The following is a 23713-nucleotide window of genomic DNA, read 5'->3' as shown; positions in this document are numbered from 1 at the left end:
TTAATAAACAACTTTTTGAATTGTTAGTTTTTAAACATTTTTAATGATTATTTAATAAATATTTTCATTATATTCAGGAATAATTATTATTAACAAGTATTATCAAATTATAGCAATAGTTTTATAGTTTTCTTCATCTTATGTTTACTTTAGTAATATTAAATAGTTTAATGTTTTTATTTATCATTTTAAAAAGAAAGTTTTTTTCTCTTTTGTATCACCGAATTATCTTACCAATAAAAAAATATGAGTCCAAAGAATACAATCTCTCGCCATTATAACTAAAAAATTAATTTTTACTAGACATATATAATCTATCACTTTTAGTTTATAAAATTTCAGTAAAAGTATTTTTTTAATTATTATAGATAAACTCTCAAAAAGAAAATTCATAAATACAATTAAGACTTTGACGAAGAGAGGTTTGATTTCATAGGCTTCTCTGATAATTGGTAATTTCTTTTGTAAATTTATCTTTTAAGTTATTTTAAAATATTAATAGAACTTTACGAGGTTATTATGATAATATACTTTTACATGTGTGGTTTACTGATATAATAAATAAAAGATTTTGCAAGTAGCAAACTATTATCTATGATGTGTTGTGATAAAAAAGATAAATTATAGGGCAATTCTCTTAAATAGACAATTTTCAAGTTTTGATCACAAAAATAGACCACAATAAGGAAAATGACCAAAATGCTCCATTTAATAAGTAAAAGAACTCTAATACCCTACATATATATAAAAAAGTAAAATTAAAATAAAAAATAAAATTAAAAAAATTATTATTTTTTTATAGTTTTAGATTATATGTTTTCAAATTCGAACTTTTTTATAAAATTTTTTTAAAATTTTTTTCGATTTTTTTTTTCAATTTTTTTTTTTGTAATTCAAAAATAATTTTTGAAACTATTTTTAAAATTTTTATTTTCAAATTTTTAATATTTATTTTTATTTTATAAAATTTTAAATTTCAATCCCAAATCTTCACCCCTTAGAGCATCTGCATTGAAGGTTCAATGCTCAGTTTCACACCATTCCCAAAAAAAAAATATTATAATATTCTCATTTTTATGAACTCACCCCTTGCAGATTCGCTGGGATGAACTCGGTTCATCACTGCAACGCGGGCTCCACGCCACGTGGCGACCCGCGATTGGTCCGTTTTTTTTATTGTTTTTTTTTTAAATCAAACGAAAAAAATAAAAATAAAAATAATAAAAAATTAAAGTTATGATCCCCCCTCAAGGTTCATTGATGTAGATGCTCTTAACTCTAAACTCTAAGGTTTGGATTAGTTAACCCTATGAGTATAAACATATATTTACATCTTTAATGAAATATTTTGGTCATTTTGATCCTTAAAGTCTATATTTGTGACATAAATTTTTTTATTGCTATCCTAGAGTATTTTCCTAAATTATATCTTCTCTTTAATTTAATATTTGAACTATTGAAATTAAACATTATTTTAAAATTTGAATTAGTTTGATGTATATTAATCCGCACAAGTGTCTGGACCATCATCTAGTACTCTAATAAATTTACAGTTTCCACGCATGTATAAATAAATTAACTGTTTTTTTGTTTTAATAATATTGAAGGAGACAACTACTGAATCTATAAAAACTTTGTTGACAAAAAAGGTAAATATTGAAGGAGACAGTTATGTATAATTGCAATTGGTATCATGTATAAATGTATCCATAATCAAAGTTCTTATTTAGAAGAAATTCTTGATCTAAGATTTACTAGATTTCGATCCGCGCAACTGTGCGGGTTTTTGTTTTCATTTATTTTTATATAAATATTTTGTTTTCAATTCTAAATTGGTATTTATTATAATATATATGTGTCTATAAATTTTTAAAACATAATAAGTTTACTGTATATTTTTTCATTGAATAGATTGTTTCAAACTTTCACATGTATTTGTATCTTCTTCTATATATATATTTTCGGTTATTATTTCATTATTACAATCATAACTATATATATAAAGATTAATAAAATATTGTTTTATTGTCATATTCAAAGATATTGTAACATTTCACAAATTTAGAAAGTTTTAAAAAAATTAAATTTTTCGCTTCATAGATTTATATTATCGAGTAAATAATTAAATATTTAGTTTTTGTTTAATTTTTAAAATAAACTATATAGTTTAAAATTTGTTTTCATTGGTTTAAGGTAGTAAAGATTAATCATTGTTAGATAATATGATTTTTGTTATTAAATTTTTTTTTTTTTTATAATTTTAAAAGTTAACATCGACAAATATTTAAATATTTAGCATATAGAGGTATAGTATTACAACATTAAATTATATCTATTTAATTTATATTATCTATAAGTCCAATGGATCATCTATTGTTTAAATCCAATTATTAATAGCCCAATAAACATTTCTTGTAGGCCCAAAATTAAAATGATAAGATTAGATATTAAATGTAACATGATTTTCTAGGAATAGGTCCATTAGGTCCAATTTTTAAAAAAATCACACATGAATCAAGGTTGTGACTTCTATTTTAATATATAAAAGATTTATATTTTTTTTTTGCTTAATAGAAAGACAAAAGTAGTAAGCATTTTCAAATAAGGACTATAAAGTTCTTCAGGGCGTATATCGCTTGATTACTGTCTGGACCGAAGCGAGCCAGTATTTTTTTTTTTTTTTTGGTCGAAACAAGCCACTGAGAGTTGTACTAGTTCTTTATACGCTTCTATTTCTTTCGTTTGCCTAAAAAGAATTTCTCGTTGGGCTACCATCCACTGCTTTACTAATATGTCACTATGGGTTTATCCATTGGCGCAATCATCCAACTCACCTCCACAGAGAAATAACGAAACAATGTTGTTTGCTTAGTGAATGATTTGTATATCAATCGTAGTGATTGAACTTTTTGCAAATTCACCAATTTAGTACTTGATATACTATCAGAATATATATGTAACATATGAGATACGACACTCAAAACATGTCCGAAAATAAGCAATCCGTGTGTGTCTAATATTTTACACAATTAGAACGATACCAATTCAAATCAAAATAATTATCCAATATACATTGACCATTGATGTGGCCAAGCAAGGCCATTAAAACCACTACTGATGCGTGACATGCGTCCATGTACTTACATGCAGCTGGTCATGGGTTGTTGCCTGGAAAAATCAAGCAATGACAAAAAGTAAATATAGTGAATTTTGAGGATCACTAATACTAATACATAACAACGAAATGAATTCGTTGGCGTGTCCATTGCTCTAATTTGTTTGTTCTCTAGTGTTGTAGATCTCGGACCCAGGACTGAACCCAACACTGCAAAAACAGCTGGAAATTTTTTTTTTTTTTTTTTTGTTCAAGCTGGAAATTTTGTTTAAACTTGAAAGCTACTGCTTCTCAATGTAACATGATTAGTCTAAATTGCAAAGTTATCACAAATATTTTTGGATCAAAGCATACAAATACTTTGTTGTTGTTGTTTCCTTTATATAAAGACGATGAGTGATCTTAACTTTTATTATATTATATGACATTATGTAGTAGTCTAAATATTGATCATCAAACTTTTGATTGTGATTTGATTACGGGAATAATGAAAAGTATATCAATCACTTTATCTCTAGATTTTTCAAGACAAAATTCAAGTATATATAATTTCTGATCATGCACCTTATTGAGTGTTTTTATTTTATATAGTTCAATCATATTGATTAGATGAAATTCTAACACAGGCGGAATGGAAAGATTGTATCATGTTAGATAATATTATATATGTATGTAGGTTTATGTTGCTTATACCATTTCTTAAAGTCCGTACAGGTTATACAACTGATGTAATTTATAACTACAAAAGCACGTACAGGCTACAGCCAACCAAAAGAGGTCCATAACTCATGTGTTTATAATAGTCAAAATATGTGTAAGAGCTTAAGTTTACATGCCATCATGAAATGAGGAGAAAGTAGAAGTCCTTTTGCTTTATTGACGAAATAAACATATCTTTAGTAAAAAAATCAAAATCCAATATGCTCCTCATGCAAAAAAAACACTTTGTTATGATAACAATAATATATGTTTGATATGATAATGATGTAATGCTGTTGATCGTGGTGGGAAACATGTGCAAAAAAGTTTAACTTTAAAAAAGAGTCACATTTTTTTTTTTTTTGCCAACTAAAATTTATTAAAAAGACAACACCCAAAAGACCAAGCTCAAAACGTAAACAACGATACAACCATGAAGCTCAAACACACTAGGGCTAACCAAACCGTAAACTTATTGGGCCCTAAGCCCATCTTCCTAACCCAGAAAGGCGCCTCTTCCTTTCCGCGAGATGCGTGAACATGACATGTGTCGTAATCCTCACTGTGAGAGACATGCGTCACCAGGCCGTCACGTCTTGACCGGAACACCATCAGAGGGGTACGTGTCCTAAGATCGAAGCCCCACCCCTTCATCGGCATGCAAACTCCATCGCCGCAATAATCAGACCTCCACCAGAAGAGTACAACAGCTTCCGCCGGGGTCAGAGCAAAAGCGCGACCCAGCTCCACCTTGGAGCCTAAAACCGATGAAAACCTATAGATCTCAAACACCATAGATCCACGCTTTGAAGAACAACAATCATCTTCCATCGATCCAAAAAATCCAAACAGATTTTCAGATCGAGAGTCGATTGAACAGAGAAAGAGCAAGAGCGTAGAACGAGAACTTGATTCCAGATCAAACCGGAGAAGGAGCCGGCGAAAGAACGGTGCTATCAGAGCCACCGCTTTCCCGAAGACGAAAGCCGGCGAAATCGGTGATGTCAGAGCTTCCATTCCCCGGAAACAGAAGCTGGCGATAGCGGTATAAATAGAAACACCGTTTCCCTGAAACAAGCTTACTAACCGGAGATGAAACTGTTAGAAACTCCGGTAGAGGTCTCTTCTCAATCTTTCCTCTGTGTCAGATTTAGAGAGAGGACAGAGTAAAAGGAGAGAACCTAAAATTGATGAGACGATACACTGGTAAAAAAAAAAAAATGGCACATAATTGAAACTAGAATAAATTAAAAAAACATATAAAATTGATTGATTTTAGCTGGTGATCACATTATATATTTATTATTTGCGAAGATGATTGAAAACTTCTTGTAAAGCCGTAACGGACAAATAATAAAGAAAGGGGGAAAAAACGGGTGAATAATAGATAAAGAAACCTATGCGTCTGACGTCAGCCTACGAGTGGGTCCGTTCCGTTTCGCTCTAAAAAAAAACGGAAGACTCTTAATGGGCCCGACCTAATAAATTACAGACCATACGATCGCTTTATTAATATTAAATCTTGACCGTACGATCCCCAACAGGAAGCCATCTCTCTCTCTCTCTCTCTGTCTTCGTCTTACTCTAAGCGGCGAGAGATTCTCTGCAACTTCCGATTCCTTCCTCTCTCTCTCTCTCTCTCTCTCTCTCTCTCTCTCTTGAGTCTCCCTGGGATCACACAAACTTTCTTGGTTTCCGTGAATGGAAGATTGTGCTTCGTGGTGTTGATTTTGCTTCCACTTCACGTTGTTCCCTTTTGCCCCGAGGATATGAGCAGCAAACCAAATCGAGTTTGATTTTGATGAAATCGTGAAATGTTGGGTTAATTTATAAGTAGATTCGAGTGCCAAGCTTGGTATGTTCCCTTACCTCTCTCTCTCTCTCTCTCTCTTCAATAGAATGCTGCTTCCAATGTATTTGCTTCAAAGATCATTGCTTTCGATAACATTTGAGTTGAATTGAATTATCCAAATCTCTGGCGAATTAAGTTTATACAGAGTTGATATGATTTTGACTAGTGTGTTTGTGTGTAGAGATGCAAATGGGTACAAGAACCCATCTCAGAGAGAGAACAAAACGTTGGAGCCATACTCGAAAGGAAGAGCGTGTCAAAGTTGATGAGGTTGTGAAATACATGTCAAAGTTGCCAGGTTATCTCCAAGGAGAAGAAGAGGAAAGCAATGTTTTGAATGTTGGAGTCTTGGATTGGGGTCGTCTCGAGAAATGGAAGCAGCGTGGTCGAGGGAAAGGCGGTGGAAGATCAAGCAAACGTGAGAGTAAAGTGTCTTCTACTACTACTACTCTAGGAACGGTTCCCAATGGGGGCTCCTCCTCTTCTCATCAATATCGTCATCATAGGTGTAAGGTTGATGACCAAGTGCATGCTTCTTCTCTTCTCGGTAAAGTTAAAGCAGCTTCTCGGGATGCTTTTAATAAGCAGGAGATGGGCAACTCCAATGGATCTCTAGGCCCAAAGGGAAACTTGGTGATCAGGTATAAGAAGGAGTCTGAGAAGAGAGCACAAGAAGAAGCAAGAGAAAGCGGGAAACAATGTGCTGAGAAGTTAGTTGGAGAGGAGAAGACCCTTGGAGACTCTAATGATAACTTGAAAGTAACAAGGGAGGTTAGCAGCCTCTTTTCAGACGGGATCAGCAGCTCTTTAGGATTGACATCTCAAGTTCCTCCTCCTTCATGTCCACTCTCTTTTCACTTGGAGAGAGATTCTGAAGATTTGCGTCTTGGTGTTGATCTTTCTTGTAAAAAGGAACGTTTTTGTGGGTTAACAAGTCATTCAAAGCCAGCTTCTTCGAGGATATTTGATCAAGAATTTCGACAAGAAAAGAACACACATAGCAAGCGGTTTAGTTTTAGCTTCGGTCGTCTCAGCAGAAGTCACACCTTCAAAGAGGATTCATCAGCTGGTCGCCAACCTTTGACTTCTTCTTCAAATGATGCCATCAAGTCTGACTCTATGAGATGTGATGGTTCAGCTTGTCCACCTCAGTCAAGTAAGCACCGTGGATCATCTCGAGTCAGCCCTCTAAGAAGGCTGCTTGACCCTTTACTGAAATCTAAAGGCTCTGAAAATGTTCTTCCATCAAAAGAAGAAAGATCAACTTGTTCCAATCCAAAGCCAACCGACATGGATGAAAAGAAGCAGGATACATCGAGGAGAACCCGAGCTCTTCTTCAGCTAACCAACAGAAACGGCGTCCCTCTATTTCAGTTTGTGGTGGATGATGACAACCTCAACAACAACAGCAGGAGGAGCATTCTCGGGGCTACGATGAAAAACTCTGATTCATCGTTCAAAGATGATTCTGTTCAGTACTGCACATTCTACTCTGTTGATGAAGTCAAAAAGAAGAAGAGAAGCGGAAGCTGGCTAATCCATGGACACAAAGAGAAACAACAACGCGGGTTCGTCTACACTGTGATCGGCCAAATGCGGTTATGTAATAACTCCATGAGCTCAGATATTAAAGAGAAGAACGTATCTTGTATCATCAGAGAAGCAGTTCTCTTTGATGAAACAGAGGAGCAAGTAAAAGGGAGAAAAGAGTTTGCAGCTGTAGTGATCAAGAAGAAGCCTGCCGAAGAAAACTTGAACGCCCTCGAGGAAACCACTGTGATCATTCCAGGCGGGGTTCACAGTTTCCCGGTGAAAGGAGCACCGACACCTTTGGTTACCCGGTGGAGATCCGGAGGGTTATGCGACTGCGGTGGCTGGGATGTCGGATGTAAACTCCATGTCCTATCCAACAAAACACTCCTCCATGAGTTGGACCATAGCTTCAAACTGTTTGATCAGGTAAGTAAACATTAAACATAACATAAGTCTCTTAAGATTTTCCCAAAATCGAACAGTTCTTGAAAAGAGGTACTCGGGGTTTTCATTGCAGGAAGAAAGTGATCAAGACTCGGTTCCGGTTTTGGCCATGACAGAGCTGAAGACAGGGATGTATAGGGTGGAGTTTGGTTCGTTTCTTTCTCCTTTACAAGCGTTTTTTGTGTGCGTGACGGTTATAACGTGTGCCTCTGACTCTGAGGAGGAAACGATGTCAAAGACCACCGGAAGATCTTCATCCCCGTTTGCTCCGCCTCTATCTCCCGTTGGTAGAGTCTAAAACCCACAAGTTCCGGGACACAGAGAGAGGGGGGAGGAGTTATCTAGTGGTCGTCTTTCTTTCTTTGAAACTCTTTTTTTTGTGTTGTCTCAAGGAAACCAAAACACATACAACCATATATATTCAGAATATAATGAATGTATATAGTATAAAATATAAATACACGCTATTTCAAAGTTACCATCAATTACATGCATGCAGTCTCTCCCTTTTAGAGTTTGAATATAATTCCTTACTATCTAACCAAGTAAGATTTGAAGCTACAATCAATCAGTTAAGAGACGACTGTACCCAACAATACTTGAAAGCATCGTCTCCAGTTGCCAACTCTCAAATTTAAATCAAGTCTCTCAAATTTAGGTGCTTTTTGACAAAATATCTCTACATCACCCCTCAGTTAAAATGCCAAAACTCAAGAATCAACTACGATTAATAGTTAACTTCTAGGAAGACAAATCAACGTTAGTGGTCGGCGACTCATAGATTGTCGGATCATGAGTGCATTGTGGAAGATTTGACGGTGGAGGCTGCAAGCTTGTTTCCGGAGTTGGTCCATTCTCAACTATGAAAACCATTATAATTCCGTATGGTAAATGTGCATCCATGTGACAGTGGAACATCCATGTACCTGCACAGATACAACATTAAATTTTTCAACCTAAGCCATCCATTTATATATAAACAGTTGGTATATAGACAATCTATTATATTATTTTTTGTAAAATAAAAATGTTTTTACCAGGATTATTGGCTATGAATCTTAAAACAACCCATCCACCTGGTGGTACACCGACGGTATTGTGCATCTGCGGGTTAACTAGGTTTAGATTTCTTGCATGGAGGATGGGATCATAGTTACCAAATCCATAACCCAACACATAAAAGTTGAAGCCATGAAGGTGCATGGGATGGCTCTCTGGGCTGATTATCCCAGTGTTTTGCACAATTATCTCGACTGTAGAATTAAATTTGAGTGTCTTGGTGCTAGTCTTTCTCTCCGGAAACATCATTTCGTAGTCAGACTCTGTACGGACGCTGAAATTAGCATAGTCAAATTTCATGGGAGGTTGGTCGGGGAAGTCATCGGTGTATACTCCACTGATATTATAGAAATAGGCTTCTTGGAGTGAAATCGTTTCTGGCATCACAAAAGTACGGTTGTTGAAAGAACCAGCGATGTGCTGACCTAACGGACCATTACACGTGGTTTCCGGAGGGCACGGGTCTAAGCCAAGCCCCATGGTTACGAACATCTTCTCGTCCACGTGTTCAGGCACTGGCGTCCAGTAGGGTCCACCCACGAGGCTAGTGATGTTCGAGGAGAACCTATGAGCGGTGGGTATTGCATTCGTCCCTGAAGGCAGCAACGACATCGATGGGGATGCTGTCGACTTGGCACCCTCATAGACTATTAAGCTTCTAATATCATGGCCAGGGGGGACCGGTGCTAACGAGTTAGCACTAATGTAAGGGCTTATCGACATATAGTACATGCCGATAGGCTGGTCGGCGGTGAGAAGTGCGTCGACGGTTTGTCCCGGCGTCAAGATCATCACATCGCTAACGTAAGGTGTCGTGTAGGCAGCATCTACAGAGACAACTGTCACGTTGTGATCAGCTATTTTGAAGAAGAGGTGAGTGTTGAGCGCCGCGTTTATAATCCTTAGCAAGTATGTTTTCCCTTGTACTACCTTGAGCTTAAACATTCCTACCGACGCCGATAAAAAAGAAACCCATCAATTTTTCTGCAAGCGGTTCTTTTATCTTTTGATTTACGTAAAGAATGAGTATTACTGTTCTTAGAGCAAGGATATGAATCTCCAGCGAGCCCATTGATGAGGTAGGCATCGCAAATAGGAGCTGGCTGTAAATTGAGAAGTTCAATATTTACGTCCCACCATTGTTCTTGCATAATCATTTTTCCCAAACAAATTAATTAACACTTTCAGTAACAGGATAATAATATATGTCAGTATTTGATAACTACAAAGATTTTGTTTCTTAGAAAATCTTGGCTTGGCGTAAAAAGAAGTATTATATGCTATTTACAAAATCCAAACCAACCTAGTCATACTACTAACATCAACACGCTCTCTTATATTTTATCCCCCAAAAATCAGTTTGAAAAATACAAAATATGTTTAAATACATTTAAAATAAATAAATTTGCTTACAAATATTTTGTTATTACATAATTCAGTATAAAAATAAAGTTCATCGGCCATTGCCTGAGTTTGAGTGATAAATAAATTTATCAAATTTATCATCATACAATTTTAATTCTTAATTCTTATTATTTATACTTTGAAACTATAAAGGCAAAATTAAAAAAAATTAAAAAAAATAAAGGCAGAATTAATTGAAAGAATAAGAAACGGAGAATTTTCTAAAAAAAAAAAAAATCCGTTTTTGTTTCTTAATTTTATTCGGAAATTAGGAAAAAAACAACAACAAAAATCTTACCAAAAATGAGGGGAACTTCCTTGTAGGGTTTAGGAAAAGGATAAGGACGACCTGATCTAGGACGGATGATTAGAGCCCCATGAAGTGTGGCACGTAGATTAACGACGTGTGCATGCCATAACAAAGTACCTTCCTGCCCGGTGATATCAAATCGATAGGTGAAGTTATTACGTGGTTGAATCGGACATTGAGTTATCATATTCGCACCGTCCATCCATGGACTTTTCAGCTGGAACACTCCATGCCTAGATTATTATATTTGTGTGCCATAAACAGATTGTTCTTACTGATCAGACAATAAAATAAAAACTCATTGTTTTGTGATGAAATAATATCAAGATCAATATGTTACCAGTGGATGGTTATATTGTAAGTTGAGTTGTTGATGACATGGACCACGAGAGTATCGCCTTCTCTAACGTTTATAGTTGGACCGGGAAGACTTCCGTTAACAGTCGGTATCATTTGCTCCTTGCACAACGGTTTCACCACCACGTTTTTGACCTATTGTCAGACGTCGTTAATATTTTCCGTTAGGGCATGATTATCGGCTGGGACATTTTTTGGTCTTTAATTTTTTTTTATTTAAAAAAAAAATTAAATGATGAACCAATTACCGACCGCCACGTGTTAGTGGGGTCCACAAACAGTTAGGGACATGACAACATTTGGAATGTTTCTTAATTAGGGACATTTGAGCAAAATTCTTAAAAAAAATGTGGTGAGCTCCACACCAAAAATACTAAGGACCAATGTTGGGACTACCAATAATCATCTTCTTATATATTAATGAGTGGCACGTAAAATTGGGTTCTTCCATTTATATATGGAAATATTCATATATATACTACGTCTCTTAGATTAGATCCAGCAAATACGGTAATATTTTTTTACCAAAAAAAAAAACGGTAAGATTTTTTGCCAGGGAAAACAAAAAGAGGCTAGTAGATACAATGAAATGATATATGCAGTAGCGGAGCCAGAAATTTTTTTTACAGGAGGCATAATTTTTTTTTCAAATAATATTTACTATTAAATAAATTATTTATATAAATAAATAAATATTTATTATTAAATAAAGTGACAAACAGCTGGTATTTTAAATAAATATTTTTATTATTTATATGATTTAACATATAACTTAAATATTTTTAATAAAAAATGTATATGGTATTTGTAAAGAAAATAACCTAATCATGACTCATGAGAAAATAATAAAAACATAATTATCTCATCAAAATAGTTAATCAATAAAAAATATATAAAATAGTTATTGAACAACGAAAGTTACTGAATAAACCTCTTTAAATAAAATACAAAAATGCATTGAATATTTTGTCATGGATATTAGTGTACATGCAAAATAGGAAAGTACCAATAATTTATTACAACTGATAAATATGAGATTAAAAAAAAAAACTGAAATGGTGAGATGTGAAGCTTGAGGGAAGGTTTGGTGAGGGCAGGAAGAAAATTTCAACGGGGACAAGACAAGGTGATGTAGTGAAACTTTGGTTAATTACGTAACGATTTGGATAAATATTTTGTTTTATCTGGGGCAGCTGCCCCCCTCTCCATTAGCGTAGCTCCGCCGCTGGATATATGTGCAATTATCTAACTGGCAAAAATGTTTCTAAAAAAAAGGTTTAACCCGTTATTTCTTATAGAGAATAACAAAAGGAGAGAGTGGATTAAAAGTAAATACCTGGAAAACATGTTCGACGGTAGCTGCCGAAGCAATGGAAGAGAAGAAGAGGAGAGGGACGAAGAAATCTTTGATTGCGAGCGTCATTGTTCATGTAAGGATATGAAAAAGTCTTCGTTACTAAAAGGAATGATAAGTTGTGGGACATTAATCGTATGTGCGTATTTAAAGAAGAGAAAGAGTTGTGACAATTTTTTTTTTTGGAACATATTGAGTTATCATGCCTTTAGTCAAAAAACATATTGAGTTATTAATATAATTAAGCGAAAATGGCAACCTCAAACATGATTCCACATTTCTTCATAATTAGCTGTCTATGTCTAAATTTTATTTTTATGTCCTATTGACTAATCTGATCAGCTTTGTTTGCTATATAGTAGACTAGGTTAAGATCCGCGCCTTGCGCGGGATGAACATTATATATAAATTATTTTTATGTATTATATATTATTTTATATGTTATGAAATAATAAATATTAAAAATTCAATAACTATTACATATATTATCAAATTGATGTGAACACATAAATAAATTATATTAATCTAAACAAACACTTTTAATTTTATATGGTCTATAATTAAATTTAAATGATATTAACATAGATATATAGTCTATTTTTAATACTGATATTTATTAAATATTTTTTTCTACTCATAATTTTTTTGATCATTTGTATCTTTTTAATAGCAAAAACTTTGAGTCACTGATAACAAAAAATATCATTGTGTAATGTTTAATAGTTTTTGTAATTTATAATTTTTTAAAATTATTCAATGCAAAGTTTAAAATTTAACTACAAAATTGTCAATATTTGTTGAAAGCTTTTATCGAAAAAAATTGTTCAAAGAAAATTTCGAAATTAAAATATTTATGTATTTTATATGGTATATAGTTAATTTAAACGATATTAATATATATATGATTTTATAATCGTTTGTATCTTGTCATAAAAAACTGAAACCATTGTTCATGAAATTTTTTTAATGTGAGACTTTTAACAGTTTTAGTAACTTATAGTTATTTTTCAAAATTGAAAATATAATATATACGAAAAAACTAAGTTTATATTATATGGCTAATGTGGTAAATTAATTTATTTTAATAAGTTAAAATTGAAAAAAAATTGATAGAGGATACACTAATTTTTATCAAATCTTTATTATTTAAACTCATTAATTGTCATATATACTTTAGCCACATTAGAAAATTCCGTAGTTTTTGTTTATAGAAAGAATAAAAATATTAATAATTAATCTATGGTTAGTTTAATAAAAAACTTATTATATATTTAGATAGACCAATCTATTTCTAGATTTTGATAATCATTGAGGTGATGACACGTGGTTATCTCAAATGTTGTATTGTTTCTCTTTTAATATATAGGAGATTTCTCTCCAAATAACCATCAGAGTTTCACTTCTTTGATAACTTATTGTATAGATTTTTTTGTTAGCTAAAAAGAGTTTGGGCATTAGGTCCTGGTCTCTTCCATAATTTGAAATCAGTTTTTGTTGATACTAACTAATGACACAACGTAAATTATTCTTTTAATCGGATTTTGAATCAAAAGCATAAAAATATTAATGTTCAAGCTTAAATCAACTGGTCTACTACGTCCGGTGGTAGCTTATTGTATAATTTATGTGTTGTTTAGAGAATATATAAGCTGTTGCTCAAAAAAAAAAAAAGAGAATATATAAGCTTTAGATCTCTAATACGATTACGTTTCCCTTTGGTAGTGGCCCAAACATGTTTCCAGAGTTATCATTTTCTTTCTATTATGTCACGTTGTCTGAAACTAAAACCAAAGTATATTTTGTTTTATTTTCTTAACAACGTACGTACATATATGTATTTTAAAAATTGGACTGAAATCAGCCAAAATCCTTTCTGACATTTATTTTTAAAAGTGATGATATTAGTTTATCCAAACAAAATTAAACACATTTAGCACACTCAATAGCTGTTGAGATCAAACCTAATATTTTTAGCTATTTTATGTTTAAACTTAAAAAACATTTACCATATAAGTCTTTTAAATAATACAAACGTTTAATGTCAAAAAGTATCAAATTTCAAAAATATATAGTTTTTCGGAACAGTAAAATACCTAATAAGACACTAGCATAATTCAGTCATTCAATCAAAATTTTTTTAACTAAACTAAAGCAACTCGTGTAACAAAAAAACTAATAGATTTCAGATATTTAGTGAAGGAAATTTTATAGAAATAATCCTAGATCATATTCGGTCTTAATAACATCAAGGGAGCAAATGTCCATCTCTAGAATTATTAAGAATAAGAATATAGAATTATAGATACGAAAAATCCAATTCCGTAAAATTACTATTTGTTTTCAAGTTATTTCAAGTCTTATATTTTCTCCTTCTTATACATGGAAACATTGATCAAGTTTACATTACTGTCTCGAGTCAAACACACATGAGCATGATACATCTATGCGACTTTGACATGTGAAACACGAGACCTTTGTTGTTGTTTTTTATTTCTTAATAACATATGTATCTCTTTTTTTTAACATATGTATCAAAAGCCATACTTTAGTAATTTACTAAGATGCCAGATTTCGACGACCCAGTTTTAAACAATCAAATATATACAATATAGCCACTTCTATCCCATTACGCCTACTAGCGCATCGAAAATAATGGACACCTTTCTGTCTCATTATTTCTTTGAGAAAATATTTGTATATAGTTATATCTCGGATCTTTAATCTACGATATTGATGAAATATTCAATAAATTCTTCTTCCTCTTTTTTTTTTGTCTTCTGGTTTTATATATGTTACGATTTGGCTTAAACATGTACAACCACATCCTCTAGAGTCTAGACCCATTTAAAATTCTGCTGCAGTAAACACTTTTCATACTAAATGTTCATAATTATGTAATTATAAATCATCTGAATATATATTATATCATTTGTTGTAGAAAAGGAGCCTAAGTGTGGGCTTAAAATGAAGGTCCGTGGAAGAGAGCAGGGGATATACATGCACAAGAAGAAAGAGAAAGAGCGTCAGACAGCAGGAAACAGTGAGCTGAGAAGTTAGACTGAGGGGAGAAGACCGTTGGAGACTCGAATGCTGATCTTGCTTCTGTGTATAGCAAGAGAATCATCAGGTCCGCAGCATTGTTCTCTTGCAATCAAGAGAGGGAGAGTATCTAATGATCGTCTCTTTCTTTCTTCCTGTAATTAAGACTCTTATTTTTTTTTTGTGTTGTCTCAAGGGAACCAAAATTCACAAAATCATATTCATTCATAATAGAATGAATATATACACGCTATTTCAGAGTCACTATCAACTACATGCAGTCTCTCCCTTGAGTTTGAATTAATTCCTAATTCTATCTTACCTTGGTTAATGTCAGAAAAGCAATAACTAATCAGTCTCTCCCCAAGTAAGATTTGAAGCTACAACCAGTCAGTCAAGAGACGAGAGTACCAACAATACTTGAAAGCGTCATCTCCAATTGCCACACTCAGATTTAAAACAAGTCTCCCAGATTTAGGTTTTTTTTGGAAAAATATCTCTATATTACCAATCAATTAAAATACCAAAAAATGAAGAAGCAACTACGATTGATAGTTACTTCTAGAGAAGATCCGGCAGCTGGGGTAAAAGCTACTTCTAGGAAGACAAATCAACGCTTGTTGCCAGCGACTCATAAATCGTGGGATCACGAGTGCACTGTGGAAGATTCGACGGTGGAGGTTGCATGCTTGTTTCCGGACTTGGTCCATTTTGAACTATGAAAACCATTACTATTCCGTAAGGTAAATGTGCATCCATGTGACAATGAAACATCCATGCACCTGCAAAAGTATAACGTCAAATTAAGCCATCGATTTATATATAAACAGTTGGTATATATGAAAATCTATATATTATTTTTGGTAAAAGCAAAAATATTTCTTACCAGGATTATTGGCTTTAAATCTTAAGACAACCCATCCACCTGGTGGTACACCAACGGTATTGTGCATTTGCGGGTTAACTAGATTTAGCTTATCTGCATCACGGATGGGATCATAGTTACCAAATCCATAACCCAACACATAGAAATTGAAGCCGTGAAGGTGCATGGGATGACTCTCTGGGGTGATTATCCCTGTGTTCTGCACAACAATCTCTACTGTAGAATTATATTTAAGTGTCTTCACGCTAGTCTTTCTCTCCGGAAACATCAATTTGTATTCAAAATTTGTACGGACGCCAAAATTTGCGTAGTCGAATTTCATTGGAGGTTGGTCGGGGAAGTCATCGGTGTATACTCCACTGATATTATAGAAATAGGCTTCTTGGAGTGAAATCGTTCCGGGGATCACAAAAGTACGGTTGTTGAGAGAACCAGCGTACCGCTGACCAAACGGACCAATACACTTGGTTCCCGGAGGGCATGGCTTTAAGCCAAGCCCCATGGTTACGAACATCTTCTCGTCCACATGGTCAGGCACTGGCGTCCAGTATGGTCCACCCACGAGGCTAGTGATGTTTGAGGAGAATCTATGAGCGGTGGATATTGCATTCATCCCTGAAGGCATCAACGAGTTTGATGGGGATGCTGTCGACTTGGCATCCTCGTAGACGATTAGGCCTCTAATAGGAGTGCTAGGGGGTACCGGTACTAACGAGTTAGCACTAGTGTAAGGGCTTATCTCCATGTAGTACATTCCGCTGGGCTGGTCAGCCGTGAGAAGTGCGTCGACGGTTTGTCCTGGCGTCAAAATCATCACATCGCTAACGTAAGGTGTCGTGTAGACAGCATCAACAGAGACGACTGTCACGTTGTGACTGGCTATTTTGAAGAAGAGGTGAGTGTTGAGCGCCGCGTTTATAATCCTTAGCAAGTATGTTTTCCCTTGTACTACCCTGAGCTTAAACATCCCTATGGAAGCCGAGAAAAAATATCATTAATTGTTGTAAGCAATTTATTAATTAACTTTTGAGCTACGTAAAGAATGAGCATTACTGTTCTTAGAGCAAGGATATGAATCTCCAGCGAGGCCATTAATGAGGTACGCATCGGAAATCGGAGCTGGCCGTGAATTAAGAAGTTCAATATCTGTGTCCCACCATTGTTCTTGCATAATATTTTTTTCCAAACAAATTAATTAATAGTTTGAAAAACAGGATAATATGTTGTAATGAATATTTAATCCTTCGAACGTAAATATTTGTTAACTACAAAGATTTTGTTTCTTATAAAATATTGGGTTGGCGTAAAAAGATAAGTATTATATGCTCTTGTATTTAATCCGGACCAACGCTAGTCGTGTGCATACTTGTAACATTTACCCAAAAAAGTACTAACTTGAAAAAAAATACAATACGAGTATTTCTATTATTTATATTTGTTAATCGTAAAAAAGATAAAGTTCATTGACCATAGCCCTCAACTAATTTTCTGACAGTGACTCAACATTGATTATATTTACCCCGTTATATCAGTTCGAGGAAAAATAAAATAAAATATGTTTATAACATTTAAATAAATTCATCCTCAAAATATAACTCTTTTTACATTTATGATCAAAACACAGTCCGGTTTTGCTTCTTAGTCGTAGTTGGTTCTAGAAAGAAAAAAAAATGCTTACCAAAAACAAGAGGAACTTCTTTGTAGGGTTTAGGAAACGGATAAGGTCGGCCCGATCGGGGACGGATGATAAGAGCCCCGTGAAGTGTGGCACGTAGATTAACGACGTGAGCATGCCATAACAAAGTACCTTCTTGTCCGGTGATATCGAACCGATACGTGAAGTTATTACGTGGTTGAATCGGACATTGAGATATCATATTTGCACCGTCCATCCATGAGCTCTTCAACTGAAACACTCCATGCCTAAATATATGCGTGCGCCCATAAACAGATAATTCTTATAGATCGTACAATAAAATAAAATAAGAACTCATTGTTTGGTGATATAATATCGATCGAGATCAATCCGTTACCAGTGGATGGTTATATTGTACGTAGAGTTGTTGATAACATGAACCACGAGAGTGTCGCCTTCTCTAACGTTTATCGTTGGACCGGGAAGACTTCCGTTAACAGTCGGTATCATTTGCTCCTTGCACAACGGTTTCACCACCACGTTTTTAACCTATTGTCAGACGCCGTTAATATTGTCCCGTCATATTTTAAAGAGTTGCACGTAAAGCTGTCTCTTTTTCTTTACCATATTTAGAAAGTTAAAAAAAAAACCCAAAAGTCTATACGGAAATATTAAATATAATACTAAAAGCTGGGGTTAGTTAGACTCGATCCACCAAATACGGTAATATTTTTTTTTCGAAATGGAGGAAACGACAACGAAATGCGTGCCACCGCGTTTCCGGTTCTAGAAAAGAGGCTAGAATATAGAATGATGTATATGTTCAATAAAATAACTGACAATATATTTTCAAATAGGAGAGAGTGGCATATAAGTAAATACCTGGAAAACATGCTCAACGATAGCTGCCGTAGCAATGGAGGAGGAGAAGAAGAAGAAGAGGAAGAGGAGAGGGACAAAGAAAGCTTGGATTGGGAGAGGCATTGTTGATGCAAGGATATAAAAACGTCTCCGTCACCAAAAGGAATGACCAGCTGTGATACATTTTTATGCGTATTTATAGAAAGGAGTATATGTTTTTTTAACATTATAGAAAGGACCATTTGACTTATTAATTCGCCAAAACTGCCGAACTCAAAACTTTATTGAACACTTTTTTTCATACAATAGCTAGGTGTCAAAAAGCTGCTCCTCTTTTGGTCTCTTATTTTATAGACTCCATTCTTAAAAAAATCTATATTCTAGAAAAAAATTGTGTTTCAAAAAGATACATATTTTATATTTTCAATGTAATTTTTGTCAACTAATAATGAAAAATTGTGAAATTCAAGAACATTAATTACATTTTAAAAATTTTATTGATTAAAAAATATAGAAAATATAAAATTACAAAAACTATGCATTTATATCTAAGTTTTAATATATTTAATTAAAAAGAGTGAAAATTCTAAAAACGTGATTTTTTTAGGAAATAAGTATATTTTATGTGTTATCTAGGAAATTGTTATTCTCGAGATCTGTGATAAGATTAGAGCAATCTTATTGGTTGGGATCTAAAACAAGTATCTCAGCAATTTAATATTATTATTAGTTCAATACAGTTTGTTTACATAATTAAATTTCAATTTTTTAAAAAGAATTAAATCAAAAGAATTAAGTGGACATGTGGTACGAGAGGTTCTAATGGAATTTTCATAAGATCTTTCTGAGAACTCAATCTCACTTTTTCTTCAATTTTTTTATTTTTATATATAGTTTAACAGTGAGATACTCATTCACATATTTTCATTGGAGTTGTTCTTGCATCCTTATTTAGCGGTGGCCCAAACATAATTCCAAATAAAAATAAATGTTAATTCGTTTTGGAACAAACAATTTGATTTCAAATATTTAGTGAAAGAAATTTCAAGGCAAATAATAAGAGATAGTATTCGATCTGAGATTCTAAAAAATCAAATGATTGTATGTCCATATTAACATTCATTCTATTTCATAAAATTAAATCTTTAAAAAAATTGTTTCAAAAAAATGCATTTTTTTTTATTTTCAATGAATGGTTTATCAACTATTTATGATTAGTTGCAAACTTCAAAAAATTTATTTGCACTTATTAGATTTTTATCGGTTTACAATTATAGAAAAGATAGTACAACAAATTATGCATTTATAACATGTGAAAAACATAAAATATGTATTATATTGAAACAGAGGAAAATATTGCTTAGACAACCATTAGTTGGTAACGACCTCTTTTATGTTTTAAACCTTCATATGACAAGAATATAACTATAATTTTCAAATAATCTTATGTTTTTTTTTTTGAATAATCCAATGTTTCTATTCCTTTCCAATAATTATTCATTCATATATATGCATAAATCGTGGTTTTAATTGGATAACTATTATAGAGCTCTTGACAAAAAAAACTAATATGAAATTTTTACTTCAAAATTTAAACTACTCTAGTTTCCTCCAAAGTTCTACCAATCAAATGTAACAATATTTTCTCATGTTTACTCCACTTATTATTCAAAAAAAATAAAATATGCACACTCATATTTACTATTCCATCTGTTCCTAAATATAAGATGTTTATGTAAAAACACGCATATTAAAAAAATCATTTTTTTGTCTAGAAAACATCAGTAAAATTATAAATTAATGTTATTCAATCAATTACTAAATAGATTATCAAATATGATTGGTTACACGGTTTTTAATAAAGTAAAATGTTACCTAGAAAAATGAAAACATTTTATATATTGGAACATCAAATTTTTGTATCTTTCTTTTTAATCAAGTTATTTTCATCACTTTTACCCCATTTACCTTTTATCTTTCTTTTTAATTAAGTTATTTTCATCACTTTTTCACCTAAATATTTTACTCCATTTTCTTCAAAAAAAGAAATCTCTGCTGACCGTCTATATATTTCTAGAAGAACCTTCTCAACTAAAGGGCATATAATAGAGAAATTGCTTCACGTACACAAAACTTTCTTCCTAAGTAGGTAAATACCCTAAATCTCGGAGGATATTGCTTTGATTGCTAAAGACAAAAAATTTAGATTGTTAATATTCATATTCTTTTTTAATTATGGACCAATTGACTCTGTATAATAAGCATATGACCACGATACACTTGCACAAAACACGAGATAAAGAAAGAACATGATACACGTACACAACTATACACATACGATTTTGCCATGTGAAACACGAGATCTTTTGTTTTTCGTGATCTTTTTATTTCTTATTAAAATATGAATACGATAAAATTAGAGAAAAAGACAAAAATAGCACTAAATCAAATGTTCCCAAACTATCACTCAAAGTCAAAAGTCACAAAAATAGCACTTAATATTTTATCAAAAGTCACAAACTTAGGGTTTAGAGTTAAAGGGTGGGGTTTAGGGTTTAGGGTTTAGGATTTAGAGTTTAGATTTTAGAGTTTAGGGTTTAGGGTTTAGAGTTTAGGGTTTAGGGTTTATGGTTTAGGGTTTAGAGTTTAGGGTTTAGGGTTTATGGTTTAGGGTTTAGGGTTTAGAGTTTAGAGTTTAAGGTTTAAAGTTTAGGGTTTAGGGTTTAGGGTTGAGAAATGAGGTTTTGGGGATAAGATTTCTAATTTTGAAAAATAAAAAAATTAAAATTTTCAAAAGATAAACTTAGAAAGATGCTATTTTGGTCATTTTAGTTTTTGAATGCTATTTTTGTGATATAAACTTAGAAATGTGCTATTTTGGAGATTTGTCCGTAAAGTTACTCAAATCCAAAGGCCAAATTTCAAAAATCTAGTTGTAAACAATTAATTTATAAAAATGCCCACGTCTACCCCATTACGATCATAAAAAGCCCACGTGTCTCAAACTTTTCGTACATGTATTTGAGAAAATACTTTTCATATAGTTCTCTCAGATCTTTAATCCTGTGTTTGTATATTTATGAAATGCTTTTTTTTTGTGTGTAGATCAATTCTACATCGGCTGCAGTAAACACTTTTCATACTAAATATCCAACTTAGGGCTGTGCCTGAGTGCAAGTCCATCAAACATGCGCTTGAGTGTCGGTATAGCTAAATATATTTTAGAAGTCAATTTGAAAAAAAAATTGGTTGATTCAGTTGGTTTTGGACTAAGCGTTTGTTTACTTTGTTGACAAATTTGATTCTTCCTACATACCAATTTATCAAATGTTATACTCTTTCTGTTGCAAAGTAGTGGAAACTATCACATTACATTGGTTCCACTGAGGCTGAATAAAATGGCAAATGAGGTGGCGTTAAGTGTTACTCGTGATCATAGAGTACAGTCGTACGTAGCACATGTTGGTCCTGCTTGGCTTAGCTCTCTCATTCGATCAGAAGCATCTGGAAATAGCACTTGCTGATACTGAGCGATGGAGGTCTGGAACAGCACCTTTGTGGTGCTCTATTTTTCAGTCTTCTAATTGGTTTTTCTCATTCTGAATTCCCAATTTGTGGGTCTTATCCTCACCTACTGGCGTTGGTTGGGTTTTTCTTTTCATCTTTATTCTCTTTTCTGGCCGGTTTATGGCTTGTTCGTACTTTGGTTTACCCAATTACCCTTAAATGAATTCATTTGACAAAAAAAAAAAAGATATTTCGGTAAAACACGCTTATTAATAAAATTATTTTTTATATAGAAAGTATTATTAAAAATATTAATTAAAATTTTTTCAACCAATTACAAAATAGAACTATTAAATTTGATTGACACAGATTTTGATAAAGTTAATGCTACCTAAAAAATATGAAAACATCTTATATATTGGAACAAAAAAATTTTTATAAACATTTTACATTTCAGAACGGATGAAGTACTAAAGAATAAAAAAAAATTGCTTCTAGGCCCAAAAAAATTCAGGCACTGCCCTGTGTGTGGGATTTTATTTGTTGTAGTCCTCTAGAAAAAAAAGAGAACCTATATGTGGGCTTAAAATGATTTAGTTAATTGAGACTAAAAGCATCAGTTAGTAACTTAGTGTTGTGAAAGTATTGAGTTTTGTTGTCATTTTCTATGGTCTATATTTCTGGCCATTTTTCATTTCTTTTGATAAGATTATCCAAAATATAGTGACAAGTAACAACCAGAAGATTTTAGGCTGACACTATTGGGCCAACGACAAAGTTTATGTTAACTATTGCCCATCTAGGCCCGTCTTTTTGTTTCTTTTCTTCTTTCCAATTTGAATTCTATAATGTCAAAGATTTAGAGACGATGATTGTTTCCATTAGTTTTTGGTTTTTACATTTTGGTTTTAGATTTTGGTTTTTGGTTTTTAACTTTTAGATTTCATTTTTTGATTTTCAGCTTTTGGTTTTAGTTTTTGGTTTTTAGATTTTTGTTTAGTTTTATTCTTAGTTTTTTTTATAAAATAAGCAAAATATTGTTTTTTTTACGTAAAAAAAAGTTGAACAAAAAAAAACATTGTTTTAAAATAATATATTTTTTTTAAATTACCATTAAAATTTATCTAAATACAGTGGCTGTTATTTAAAATAAAAAGATCACCATGTTTTAAATTATTTTATTTTACGTGTTATACATAAATATAATTAATAAAATATCTATAAATTATAAAAATTAAAATATTTTAAAATTTTGAAACTATTTATAAATTTTATTACATAAAATATTTTTCGTTTTTTAGAACTTGAATGGCTATTTTTCAAATTAATATAATATATTGTATTAATAAAATATTTTAAATTTTATAAATTTTATTTGTTGTTTATCATGTATAATAATAATATTATTCAATAATTTATTTATAGATATTAAGAATTAATTGGCTACAACTAATACTAAAATTATCTATATTTATTTACATATATGAAACACATAAATTATTTTACATTAATGTTAAATGATAAAAAAAAATGTATGGGAATTTTATCTTTATGAAAATATTATTTACTTAGTTATTAATTAATTAAAATATAGTATTTTATACAAAATAAACAAAATTCGTTTTTATTTTGAAAACCCACAAAAGTTGGTTTTTAG

At 32.3% G+C, this 23713-nt stretch overlaps 3 protein-coding genes across 4 annotated transcripts; 1 reads left to right on the top strand and 2 right to left on the bottom strand.

The window, feature by feature from the left end:
- The first annotated feature begins 5361 nt into the window (after window positions 1-5361).
- On the top strand, window positions 5362-8128 carry LOC106449002. The gene is made up of 3 exons (XM_013890812.3): window positions 5362-5669; window positions 5848-7625; window positions 7717-8128. The coding sequence occupies exons 2-3, from the start codon at window positions 5850-5852 to the stop codon at window positions 7939-7941; spliced, it is 2001 nt and encodes a 666-aa protein (XP_013746266.1). The 5' UTR covers window positions 5362-5669; window positions 5848-5849; the 3' UTR covers window positions 7942-8128.
- A 256-nt stretch (window positions 8129-8384) lies between these two features.
- LOC125583988 (laccase-9-like) lies at window positions 8385-12500 on the bottom strand. The gene is made up of 2 exons (XM_048751678.1): window positions 8681-12500; window positions 8385-8569 (listed from the first exon to the last, which is right to left on the bottom strand). The coding sequence occupies exons 1-2, from the start codon at window positions 9645-9647 to the stop codon at window positions 8385-8387; spliced, it is 1152 nt and encodes a 383-aa protein (XP_048607635.1). The 5' UTR covers window positions 9648-12500.
- Window positions 12501-14913: 2413 nt separating this feature from the next.
- On the bottom strand, window positions 14914-18812 carry LOC106441311 (laccase-8-like). 2 transcript variants are annotated; one of them, XM_022717461.2, is made up of 6 exons: window positions 18571-18798; window positions 18086-18237; window positions 17731-17975; window positions 17106-17216; window positions 16053-17021; window positions 14970-15948 (listed from the first exon to the last, which is right to left on the bottom strand). In XM_022717461.2, exons 1-6 carry the CDS (start codon window positions 18670-18672, stop codon window positions 15764-15766), a joined length of 1764 nt encoding a protein of 587 aa, XP_022573182.2. In that variant the 5' UTR covers window positions 18673-18798; the 3' UTR covers window positions 14970-15763. The 2 variants fall into 2 exon arrangements, with proteins under 2 accessions (XP_022573181.2, XP_022573182.2); XM_022717460.2 differs by lacking the exon at window positions 17106-17216 and having other exon boundaries at window positions 14914-15948; window positions 18571-18812.
- Between the last annotated feature and the right edge of the window lie 4901 nt (window positions 18813-23713).

This window comes from Brassica napus, chromosome C3, assembly GCF_020379485.1.
Source record: "Brassica napus cultivar Da-Ae chromosome C3, Da-Ae, whole genome shotgun sequence".
NCBI lineage: Eukaryota > Viridiplantae > Streptophyta > Magnoliopsida > Brassicales > Brassicaceae > Brassica > Brassica napus.
The sequence above is the reverse complement of the archived record's forward strand: the minus strand, read 5'-3'. Positions and strand labels throughout refer to the sequence as shown.

Bases quoted from the DNA above. Each gene is read 5' to 3' on its own strand.
- LOC106449002 (XM_013890812.3), top strand. From the start codon at position 5,850: ATGCAAATGGGTACAAGAACCCATCTCAGAGAGAGAACAAAACGTTGG. The intron at 7,626-7,716 runs GTAAGTAAACAT...TTTTCATTGCAG, and splicing joins GCTTCAAACTGTTTGATCAG to GAAGAAAGTGATCAAGACTC.
- LOC125583988 (XM_048751678.1), bottom strand. From the start codon at position 9,647: ATGTTTAAGCTCAAGGTAGTACAAGGGAAAACATACTTGCTAAGGATT. The intron at 8,570-8,680 runs GTAAAAACATTT...GTATCTGTGCAG, and splicing joins ATTCATAGCCAATAATCCTG to GTACATGGATGTTCCACTGT.
- LOC106441311 (XM_022717461.2), bottom strand. From the start codon at position 18,672: ATGCCTCTCCCAATCCAAGCTTTCTTTGTCCCTCTCCTCTTCCTCTTC. The intron at 17,022-17,105 runs GTAATGCTCATT...CGGCTTCCATAG, and splicing joins ATATCCTTGCTCTAAGAACA to GGATGTTTAAGCTCAGGGTA. The intron at 15,949-16,052 runs GTAAGAAATATT...ATACTTTTGCAG, and splicing joins ATTTAAAGCCAATAATCCTG to GTGCATGGATGTTTCATTGT.